General features: G+C 38.4%; 1 protein-coding gene across 1 annotated transcript in view; it reads left to right on the top strand.

Moving 5' to 3' along the window:
- Positions 1-12,039, top strand: part of MAP4 (microtubule associated protein 4) — a 144,316-nt gene that overhangs the window by 32,442 nt on the left and 99,835 nt on the right. The window contains exon 3 of the mRNA XM_021719181.1: positions 5,204-5,272. Within this exon, the coding sequence (XP_021574856.1) occupies positions 5,204-5,272 (69 nt within the window). The remainder of the gene's footprint in view (positions 1-5,203; positions 5,273-12,039) is intronic.

The raw sequence follows: 12,039 nt of genomic DNA, 5'->3' as shown, positions 1-12,039 counted from the left end.
GAACTGAGAGAGAGAGAGAGAGAGAGAGAGAGAGAGAGAGAGAGAGAGAGAGAGAGAAGTCAACTGAAAGAGTTCCAGTGACCAACACTGGAACAATTTGAGCGACAGAGTAAATGAAGTAGTTTTGGTTTAAAACCCCAGAATATAAAATGAATAACTATGAGCCCATACTAATGTATATAAAGGACTGAATAAACAAATAAATGGAGAGAATAGACACATCTTCTGTACAGAACAATTCCAAATAATTTATGGGTAGCTACATTAACCACAGATAGATAATTTGTATTATCAAGAAGGGGCACATGCCTCACCACTCTAGTGGCGACTTCCAAAGAATGCAGTACGGAAATGGGAAGAGAGTAAGTTTACAGTTGGAGAAGTTTACCAAATACTTGATCAGCCTAGCCTCTCTTCCACCAAAAACAAACAAAAACCAAAAAAAACTTTATCAGTCAGGTGATCAATTACCATCAACTGTGATAAGTCGTAAGTCATGTTGATACTATGCACCCTTGATATCATGTGATGTGAAGGTCACTTACTCCTTTGGGCTTCTCCAAAACCCAATGCCCAGTCTCATCATGAGAAAAACATCAGACAAATTCCAACTGAGAGATATTCTACAGAGTACCTGCCAAGTACTCATCAAAACTATCATGATATCAGAAACAAGGAAAGTCTGAGAACTGTGTTGCTGTAGACAGGAGGAGCCTAAAGAGACATGACAGCTAAATGTCACATAGTGTCCTGAATGGAATACTGGAACAGAAAATGGACATTAGGGAAAAATCAAGCAAATCTGAATGAATTTTGGACTCTAGTTAATAAATCATAAATTTCATTTATTGTGATAAACATATCCTACTTGTGTGTGATGTTAATACTGCACTAGGGGAAACTGGCTGTGGAGTATACGGGAATCTCTGTGCTACCATCACAATTTTTCTGAGTCTGAAACTATTCTTAAAAAGTTTATTTAAAAAAATGCAAATTTAAATAAGTGAAAATCTCCCCTGCCTTTCACTTAATCTTGTTTCTGTCCTCAAGAAGGGTAGCTCTTTTAAGACTATTGTCTATGTAGTTATAAGCATATGATAAAAAGTATAGTGGCTTTAATTTCATACAAATGAATTGAAACCATATGAATTTTTAATAAACTTGCTCTTTTTAATTCATTTCTCAGAAAATTTTCTGTCAGTATGCATCAATCATTCTTTTTCACTTGGTCTGAAGTAGTGATATTAACTTTTTGTTCATACACCTGTACAAGAATTCTGAAAAATTTTGTGTTCTTTATACATTAAGTTGACATCTAAAATTTTTAGCAAAAGTTTAGTTGTAAAATATATAATTTTAAGAATGTTTTATTTTGTCACATAAAAATAGTTACATCACTCTTTTAGATGTATCCAAATTCTTCTAAATATATAGCATTTTGATTCCCATCATCTATTTTAAAAATATATGAACAAGCTGTTCTTTATCACTAGAAATTTAAATTCTTCTTTTGAGTCCTTGAACTCTTATTTCCATCTCTGTCTCAGATATACTTTTATCCTAATGTAATACATTTTTCAGCTTTAAAGTTTTTCTTGATTAAATTGCCATGTTTCTAGAACTACATGTGTACATTGTTCTGCTTTCCTGTGCTGCCTTTGGGCTGTGGTTTCTACTTTAGCGTAGCTTTGTTTGCTCTCCTTTTCCTGGATGTTCCTTATCATTTCTGGTCCAGTAGAATAGGTACCCTTCTTGATTTCTAGATTTTTTTTTATGTTATCCTTTTAAACAATCTCTTCTGCTGTTTTAAAATACTTGTGGTTGTATGTTGAGGCTGACAACTGTGCCTCAGTTTGCTATCTTTATCCACTCCTTTTTTTTTTGAGTTGGAGTCTCACTCTGTTGTGCATACTGAAGTGCGGTGGCACACTCATGATCCCTGCAGCCTTGACCTGCTGGGCTCTGTTGATCCTTCTGTCTCAGCAGTTCTAAGTAACTGGAACCACAGGTGTGCACCACCACACCCAGCTAATTTTTTGACTTATTGTAGAGACAAAGTCTTGCCAAGTTGTCCAGGCTGGTCTCAAACCCTTAGCTGAGGCAATCCTCTTGCCTCAGCCTCCCAAAGTGCTGGGATTACAGGCCTGAGCTACCATGCCCGGCTCTTTATCCACTCTTAAATTCTGTAATACACTCAATAGTAACAAGACTTTGTGGTCCCCCTTCCTGTACTCCATTCCTTAGCAATTATCAGTGGTGTTTAGTATATGTTTTTTCATATTTTTTTCTGATTGTATGTGTTTTCATAGTGCTAGTATGCTACATTGGCTTTTATTTTTTCCTTATGTCCTAGCATCTTCCCATATCAGTAACATGAAGAGCTACCTCATTTATTTTTATAAGCATACTATTTTATAATATTATGGTGAATCTGTTGGTGGGCATTTGTTATTTCTAAACAAGGCCATAATAAACATTTTATTTACATTCATTTTTATATACTTCTGTCTTCGACATACAAGAGGTATTTGAAGTAAATACCTAAAATGGATTGTTAAGTGGGTATTTCAGAATTTGATAGACTGCTAAATTGTCTCATAGAAAGATTGTTCCAATTTATATTCTTCCAAATGGTATATGAGAAGACACTGGTTATTATCAAACTTCCAAAAGGCTTTACCACTCTTGTGGTCATTCTCATACCACTCTCATGTATTCCGTTTTTGTGTTTTCTATTTTCTTGTAATATGCATTTTAGAATTAAGGAGATTTTAAAACACATGCATTCTTTCTTGAGGTAGGAAGAAGCATATTTGTGGCATCTCTGTAGAGAAGTAAAATGCAGTATGTGAAGACTTAGCAGGATGTGTGTTTTGTAGTGGGTATTTAATAGAAGTCTGTTATCTTTCATTCCTTTATTTCCTCCTTCCATCTAATTGATAATCTCTTTATGGGCTGCCATGTTCTTTTAGATTTTTCTCTTTCATTGTTCCTCTGAGATAACAGAATGAATGATCTTTTAAATGAGAAGTTTGCATGAAAGATTTCTGCCTTTGTTTTTGTGAGGACCAAGGGGTTGAGCAGCATACATTTGTTGTCTTCCAAAGTAAAATCTTACATTTTATATTTTAGCAGCATATATTCTAGATTTTTACTTGTTGCAGTGTTAGGCAGGTTGCTTAAATGTTTGATATAGTCAGAGCCTTTCAGAAATGGTTGTACATCCCCAAACTGATCTGTGTTTTCAATGCAATTGCAAATAAGATCTTATCAAGATTTTTTTTGTATAAATCAGCAACCAAGGCCGGGCACTGTAGTTCATTCATGCCTGTCGTCCCAGCACTTTGGAAGGCCGGTGTGGGAGGACCACTTGAGGCCAGGAGTTCAGAACACACCAGAGCAATATAGTGAGACCCCCCCATCTCTATTAATAAAAATAATAAATCAACAACTAGTTGTAAAATTTATATGCAAAAGCAAAGAAATGGAAGAACAATTATGGAAAAGGCCCATAGTGGTAGACTTTATTACCTCATTTCAAGACTTACTATATAAATATAGTAATCAAGACAAAAGGGTATTGGAAAAACCACTAGGCTTATAGATTAATGAAGCAGAATAGAGAGCCCAGAAATAGACCCAAAAATAGTACCATCGGTTGATTTTTTTTTCCCCAAAGATGAAAGGACATTTCAGTAGACTAAAGATAGTTTTTTCAACAAATGATCCTGGAACAATTAGATGTCCATATATAAAAATAGAAACCTAGAACTACATCATACTTTTTTTACAAAGTGTGTCATAGGGTCGAATGCAGTGGCTCACATCTACAATACCAGCTCTTTAAGCTGAGGCAAGAGGAATGCTTGAGCCCAGTAGTTCAAGACTAGCCTGGGCAATATAGCGAGACCGCATCCAAAAAAATGAAAAATAAGGTCGGGTGCAGTGGCTCATGTCTGTAATCCTAGTACTTCAGGAGGCCAAGGCAGGAGGATTACTTGAGCCCAGGAGTTCGAGACCAGCCTGGGCAACATAGCTATACTTCATCTTTATAAAAAATTAAAAAATAGGCTAGGCTCCGTGGCTCAGCCTGTAATCCCAGCACTTTGGGAGGCCGAGGCGAGTGGATTGCCGGAGCCCACGGGTTCAAGACCCACCTGGGCAGCTTGGCGAGACCTTGTCTCTATAATAAATAAATAAAAATTAGCCAGGTGTGGTAGTACGCACCTGTAGTTCTGGCTACTTGGAAGGCTGAGGCGGAAAGATCGCCGGAGCCCAGCAGGTCGAGGCTGCGGTGGCCGGGAACATGCCACTGCACTCCAGTCTGGGCTACAGCTTGGGCAACAGAATGAGACCATGACTCAAAAAAATTTTTTGACACACTCATGGCCACTGCAGCCTCGACCTGCTAGGCTCAGGTGATCCTTCCTCCTCAACCTTCCAAGTAGCTGGAACCACAGGCATGTGCCACCATGCACGGCTAATTTTTTGATTGATCATAGAGAGGCGGTCTCGCCATGTTGCTCAGGCTGGTCTCGAACCCCTGGACTCAGGCAATCCTCTCGCCTCCTGCCTCTCAAAGTGCTGGAATTATAGGCGTGAGCCACCGCTCCTGGCCAAAAAAAAAAAATTTTTTTTTTGGTCATAGGCCTCAATGTGAAACCAAAATATGAAAGCCATAAAACTTATAGAGGAAAATATGAGGAAAAAATCTTGTGATCTTGGGTCAGGCAAATACTTCTTAGATACTTCATCAAAAGCATGATCCATGAAAGAAACTGTGATAAATTTGACATCATCAAAATGTAAGAGTTTTGCTCTTTGAAAGATACAGTTAAGAAAATGATGCTGGGTTCTGTGGCTCAGCCTGTAATCCTGCACTTTGGGAGGCTGAGGTGAGTGGATTGCCTGAGCCTGCGGGTTCGAGACTGGTGATCCTTCCGTTCAGCCTTCCAAGTAGCTGGAACTACAGGCATGTACCACCATGCCTGGCTGATTTTTTTATTTATGGTAGAGATGAGGTTTTACCAAGTTGTCCAGGCTGGTCTCAAACCCGCGGGCTCATGCAATCCTCTCACCTTGGCTTCCCAATTTTGGACTGTTTTTAATTGCTATAAGTGAATGCTAGGAAGAGTGATGAAAATTCTGTTAGTAAGACAGTAGTTGGATCGTCTTTCATTTTTCTATCTGTCCATTGTTGCAGATACTTCATCTTCTAAATCAACAGTCCTAGCCAACGGTGATCACGGAATAGAAGGGAACGATGCTACAGGTAAGTGGGTCCCAGGCTTCTCCAAATATGTGGGTGAAACAGTCCAGTGAATACCTTGGTAAACTCCTTTGAGAAGGATTATTAGTGGAAGTGTATGCATTATTTCTGAGTGTATTGTTCTTGTTGGATGTATTTAAACCTACCTCCAACAATGGAAAAGAGAAGAATGAGTTTCCTTTGATATTCCTTGAATGTTGGTTGGAGCTGTACCACACAGGAGTTGGAGGGTCTTCAAAATCCTCTTCTAGATAAAGAATAACCCTCATGAAAATATGTCACATGGGAGGTATTTGGTTACCACAGCTCTTTAAACAGGTCTCTTCCCTGAATGCACATTGTGCTTAGTTTTCTTTCCACAGCTCAGTGTTAGGAAACCTGTGAGCAACAAATTACAAGTTCTTTCCTTTCTCTTTTTCCCCCAGTCTTATCTTTCCCTTGGTTACTTTTGAAATCTGTCACTAACTTAACTCCTCGCCCATTACCAGGGCTCTGATAGTCTGTCAATTAGCACTGAGTTCCTGTGGGTTCCCGCCTCATAACCAGCACCAACTCCCTGCCCCTGTGTCTTTTTAGGGAACCAGATTCTCAAAGCAGTAACAGGAGTCCACAGGGATGTGCTATATAAATCTTTTATTAGGTAGCTGATGTGAGAGTCATGTGTAGAATTTTTATAAATAACTGCACTTAATTTGCAGTTGTGATCAGGCTGACACTGTTGACCCAAATGTGTTGACTTGTAATGATCAAGCACATTGTCTTCTGCAGCAGAGTGTGCTCTTAACTAGGACATAACATTTGCCTCACATTACTGCAGCAGAGGCAAGCACTAGACATGTACTGTTTCTGTTTCTCTTCTTGCATGTATACTTCAGCTGTGTGACCCACCACAGGATTTCTCAGTTTCTAAGGCTTCCATAAAGGCTTTGGTTAGCAATAACAGTTATTCTAGGATTTATTCTTCATTCTGTGACCTTAAGAAATGTTGAATATATCTTTACACTTCAGATTTTTGATGACTAGGTTGTATTTGTTGTGAATGTTAGTTTTTATGCAGGCACATTAATATCTTTATTAGCAACTCATAATTTAGGTATTCTTTACTTTAGAAGCTAGAAACAACTAGAAGTGTTACTTTATCTTACAGTTGCGTGAACTGGCATTTTTGTGATAAGCCCAGTCATATGTAATATTGACTGATTTTGTGCCTGCTGTGAAAGCAAAATTGTCTCTGTGATTTAGTTTTAAGAAAACATTTAGGTTGGGCGCAGTGGCTCACACCTGTAATCCCAGCACTTTGGGAGGTGGAGGCAAGAGGATTGCCTGAGCCCATAGGTTCAAGACCAGCCCGGGACATGGTGAGACCTTGTCTCTACAATAAATAAAAAAAATTAGCCAGGCGTGGTGGTGCACGCCTGTAGTTCCAGCTACTTGGAAGCCTGAAGCAGAGGATCACCTGAACCCAGAAGGTCAAGGCTATGGTAGCTATGAGTGTGCTATTGCACTCCGGCCTGGGTAACAGAGTAAGACTCCAACACACACACACACACACACACACACACACACACACACACACACACACACGGAAAACATTTTGGCAAATATTCCTGTGATAAAGAAGAATCTTGAAGTTAATTTATTAAACATTTGTAAATTCAGCTTTCTTTAGCAAGTAGGCAGTGCCATGGAAAGGACGGACTGGAGGGGATCAATTTGATTATGCATTTGGAAGAGTGGATACCCTTTTCTTCCACAAAGGAAACAACTACCAAAACTAGAGTAGGTTTCTTCAGCAGGATGTCAGGTCTGACCAGAAGAGACTCAGACTCTGTGTAGCAGTTGCTCCCCACTACCACATCTTAATAGTGGAGAGAGGAGGGAAAACATATAGCCTGGCCCTGTTTCAAGACTTAGTTCCCGGGTGACAAGACCCAGCTCTTGATGAACAACTACCCATTAACCTTGTGAGAGTAGGTCTTCCTGTTCTTGGATACTTCTTTATTCTTAGAATATAGTTTGCAAACCTGGACTGTTTGGGTTCTGAATTTGACCTCTTAACTGTATTAAAGCAGGTACTTTACAGAAAATATGCATGTTTCATTGGGAGAGGGAGGTAAGAGGGAGGGGGTAAAGAGTGCATGTTTTTGGAGCATGTAACTTCATTCTAATTTGGCCATCACTAATGGGAGCATCTAACTCAGTACCATTTGAAAATTCCTTTTCTGTTTCTCTTAGAATGGTATCTGTAGTCCTGAGAGCAAACCAGCTCCATGAATAGCATATAAAGGGTTTATGAGCATCTTGTTATGTTGAACTTGCTGTTTACTAATGACCTGTGCTTTTCTGCCCTTTCCTTCCCCTTCCTGCTTCTTCCTCCCTTTCTATTTTTCTTCTCCTAGAAGCCTAGCCTAGAAGTCTCTCAACACTGGGGCTGCTGCAACACCAGACTAGTGATCTTTCCTAAGCACCGTTACACTTCTAAAACCTTCAGCATTTTGCAGAGCTTTGCTTTTCCTTCCTGGACACGGTGTAGAAGAAACTGAGGGTAGTTCTTCGGGGCCTATTTCTGCTGATGCCTGAGCAAACCACCTGCTTCTTCTTGTGCTCTGCAGGGCTTGATGGACCCTCATTTCCCTTTGTGAGCACACAGTGCAAGATGAATCTTTTTCAATGTTAGTATTTTTATAAAGGTCATCTAATGTCTTTTATTTCTGGTTCTCTTTTAAAATACGTTTTATTATTTAATTCAATCTCACTTTTTCCTTTGATTTAAGCATTTTTCATTTGGTTTTCAAATTTTCAACATGAATCAGGACGTTATGACACCAGTTGAGAACATGTGCTTTCATAAAGGGGTTGAGGCCACCAGTACTGCAGTGAATTTCCTTTTCCTCTCTCTCCTTTCTCCCTCTGTGGCTTGCTTTTAGAGAAGGTTAATATTTCAGGCTACTTGTATTTCTTTCCACCTTACTAAAATCTGAATAATGATAGCTATTTAAACTTTAGGTTTTCAAATTTAGAGTAGCTCTGCTTAAACCTTGAAAAGTATTTCTCCAAGTTAAATAATCTTTTGTTATTTGCAAGTTGGGCCAAAATTGTTTTTATTACGAAATTATGGTCTGTTTGTCTAGACATAGATTCTCCTGAAATTTTGACAACCCTGTTATTGTATGTGAAATTTTATAACCAGTTACTTTTTGAACATGATCATGAGCTATTAAAATAAGAATTAGGAAGTGGAAGAAAATGGAAATAAGTCTTAGTTCTTGAGTACTGTATTGATAGAATATTGGGATGTTGATGCAGCTTAAAAAGTTTCTGAAACGGCACCAGAATGAAACTAAATTGCAATACATTTAAGAACCACAACCAATTTAGCAGGTTTCTAATGAAATGATTATCTGATTAGACTCAAACTTTGCTTAGGAGTAGAATCTCTTTTTGAATTTTGGAAGTGTCTTTTATGCAGCATGCCAGTGGTATAGTGAATCACATATGAAGACCTGTGTATAAAGTCATTTACCATGAATGTTAGCATTTATGTTCACATACTCTGAAGATTGTTTCAGTGGGACTTTATTATTCTCATTCCTCATTTTTTCACATTAGTAGCTTAAAAAAATATAAAAACATCTATGATAAGTGCTGTATAACCTGTACAGTAATAAACTTTGATCGAATTTTTAGAAATATGAAAGAAAACATGGACCATGTTTTGAAATCTTAGAGGGGTTCTGATTTAAGATCTGGAATGTGAAATACTTATATTTTCTATTATGTTAGCAGTTATGCAGGTTTTTATAACCTCAAAGATAATGACTTTTCCAGATTAAAGGAAATAATTGGCATCATGTTCTGAGGAAGATTTTGAGATATATGTTGTTTTAGATCCTCTGACACAAAACTCCTTTTGAGGTGATAAAATCAGAATATCATGACAGTTTAAACTGAGTCTCTGTAGTGACTTTTGAAATTTAGGAAGCATTCCCTCTTATACAGAGATCTGGTCACAGGGGCTGTTCTGTCTGCCAAGAATTCCTTTTCTGGGTTCGGGACAGAAGATGCTTGAGGGAGGTGTGTTTTATAGAGGAGAGGTTATGCTTATTTTCTAAGTAGTTGATAAAATAAGAAAACCCTTACCATAGGAGAGCTTACCATAAAATAAAACAGAACTCTTTCCCCCTGGGTGTGCTGTTGTTATTATATCAATCTGGGGGCTTGTTTTGGCCAGGGAACTTTAAAACTGGTAGTACTGGCCTTTTAAAATACATATTAGGCATCTTTCTGTTATTTCTAACCACTTCAGTTCTGTAGCTTGTCTAAGTTGCAGGTAGGTTGGAGGAGTCTGGCTACTACTCTCTGTTTCATATACTCACATTTCATAATTGGCATTTTTTAAACGTTTATTTCCTATTTCCATTTGGTTATGTTTATTTTTGTTTGAATTTTTTTTCAAATATACTTTCTCTTTGAACTTAAGGAATTGTTGAAATTTTCTACTAATAACTAGTGAAATTTGGTATATATTGTTAGCTTCATCCATTTCACTTGGTTATTTTATTTTGAAAGAAATAAATGTAATGTTTCAGATATAGGTTCATATAAAGTAGCCAGTACCACAATGAAATGCTGTGTTGCCATAATGGTCACACCTAAGTGACCCAGTGTCTCACTGGTGAGGCAGCCAGACTGGTCAGGGCTGCTTTGTTGAAATGTGATGTTTTTCATGTGTTCTTTCTCTATTTTTTCCCCCTTTTTGGCCCATTGTTGAAGATGTAGAACTTTGTTTTTACATATTTTTATAACTTCCTTCATATACCTAATTGTATTTTTTGTGACTTTAGACTTCAACAGTTTGTATATTGGGACATTTTCATGTGGTTATTGTGCTAAATAAATTACACTAATAAACATCTTACATTAATACCTTATGGACTGGATTTTGGTTGGGGTCTTATTTATTGAACTATAATGTGACTAAGACACAAGTTTGGTAAATGGTCTTGAGGCCCAAGTTCTGGGCCTAATATAGCTTCTAATCCCACCCACAATAATTTCTTAATTGTATGGACTTTTTAGTTTTTTCCAAACACTTTCATTTGAAAAGATTACCTTGTTGATTTTTTATTCTTATTGTAAATTCCCTTTGACCCAGAAATTATGAGAATTAAGAAGCTCAAATGACTATTGCTATTTCATAGCATCTGGTGAGAAAAATACCTGACAGAGTGGCAGTAAGAAGTTATTCCAGAAGACTGTTTCCATGGTGTATCAATTCTTGTTAGATACTTTCTAATACTGTATTTCGTTTAGTCCCATTAAAATTCACATTCACAATCTTCCTGAAGTTCCTCTTAGATTACCAAATAAAATTTGTTCCATTCAATAACACCTGATTTTATAACTTTATTATTTGATAATTGAGTAGACTGTATCTGGGAAAAACTCTAGCCATTCTTGGTCAGTGTTTTTTTATGATAGATAAGGTTGCACATGCAAAATGTTGGTAGAATCAAGACAGTGAAAAGATTCTATGTCTAAGTTATTTACATGGCATAAAGAGCTTTTTAAGCTTGGCAAATATTTGTTTTTATTATGAAAGTGCAATTTAGTGGTTTTAGGTTTCTTTTTATTTTATTTTTTATTTTTATTTTGAGTTGTGATCTCTCTCTGTCACCCCGGCTGGAGTACAGTGGCATGATCATGACTTACTGCAGCCTTGTTCTCCTGGACTCAGGCAACCCTTCCACTTCAGCTTCCTGAATAACTGGTACTGCCGACCAGGCTACCATGCCCGGCAAATTTTTCTATTTTTTGTACAGATGAGGTCTTGCTATGTTGCCCAGGCTGGTCTTAAATTCCTGGCCTCAAGCAGTCCTTCTGCCTCGGCCTCCCCAAGTGATAGGATTACAGGCGTGAGCCACGACACCTAGCCAGGTTTCCTTTTATTAAGACAACTCACTACCCAGTGCAATGGCTCATACCTATAATCCCAACACTTTGGAAGGCTGAGGCTGGAAGATTACTTGAGGCTGGGCAACATAGCAAGACTTCATCTCTACCCCCCAAAAAGAAAAAAAAATTAGCTGGGCATGGTGATGGGAACCTGTAATCCCAACTGTTCTGTAGGCTAGGGTGGAAGAATTGCCTGAGCCCAGGAGATCAAAGCTGTGGTGAATGCCACTGCACTGTATCCTGAGCAATAGAGTGGAAAAAAGAAAAGACAGAGCCGGGCTTGGTGGCTTTAGTCTGTAATCCCGCGCCTTGGGAGGCTGAGGTGAGTGAATTGCCTGAGCCTGCGGGTTCGAGACCTGCCTGGCCAACTTGGCGAGACTTCATCTCTACAATAAAAATAAAAAATCAGCCGGACGTGGTAGCGCGCACCTGTAGTTCCTGCTACTCAGAAGGCTGAGGCGGAAGGATCACCAGAGCCCAACAGGTCGAGGCTGCGGTGGCCGGGAGTGGCCACTGCACTCCAGTCTGGGCGACCGAGTGAGACTCCAACTCAAAAAAAAGAAAAGAAAAGAAAAGACAGCTCAGTAATCTATTTTTATGTTTGAAGCCCAAGATTTTAAATACTATAAACAATAGTTTGCGGTCCTGACTTTCTCACAGGTTCCCTATAAAGATTTTAGTGATGGAGGCGAGTTTTGCAATTTTGTTAGCATGCTGATCCCTGATGAGAGATGAAACCTGGGTACATTTGGAGTCTTCCTCCTTGTTAACTTGATAATATGATGGGCCTGGGAGGCTAGAGGGTGTTGTGTTCT

The sequence above is a fragment of the Carlito syrichta genome, unplaced genomic scaffold (assembly GCF_000164805.1).
Source record: "Carlito syrichta isolate Samal-C Ts95f unplaced genomic scaffold, Tarsius_syrichta-2.0.1 Scaffold314290, whole genome shotgun sequence".
Lineage (NCBI taxonomy): Eukaryota > Metazoa > Chordata > Mammalia > Primates > Tarsiidae > Carlito > Carlito syrichta.
The sequence above is the reverse complement of the archived record's forward strand: the minus strand, read 5'-3'. Positions and strand labels throughout refer to the sequence as shown.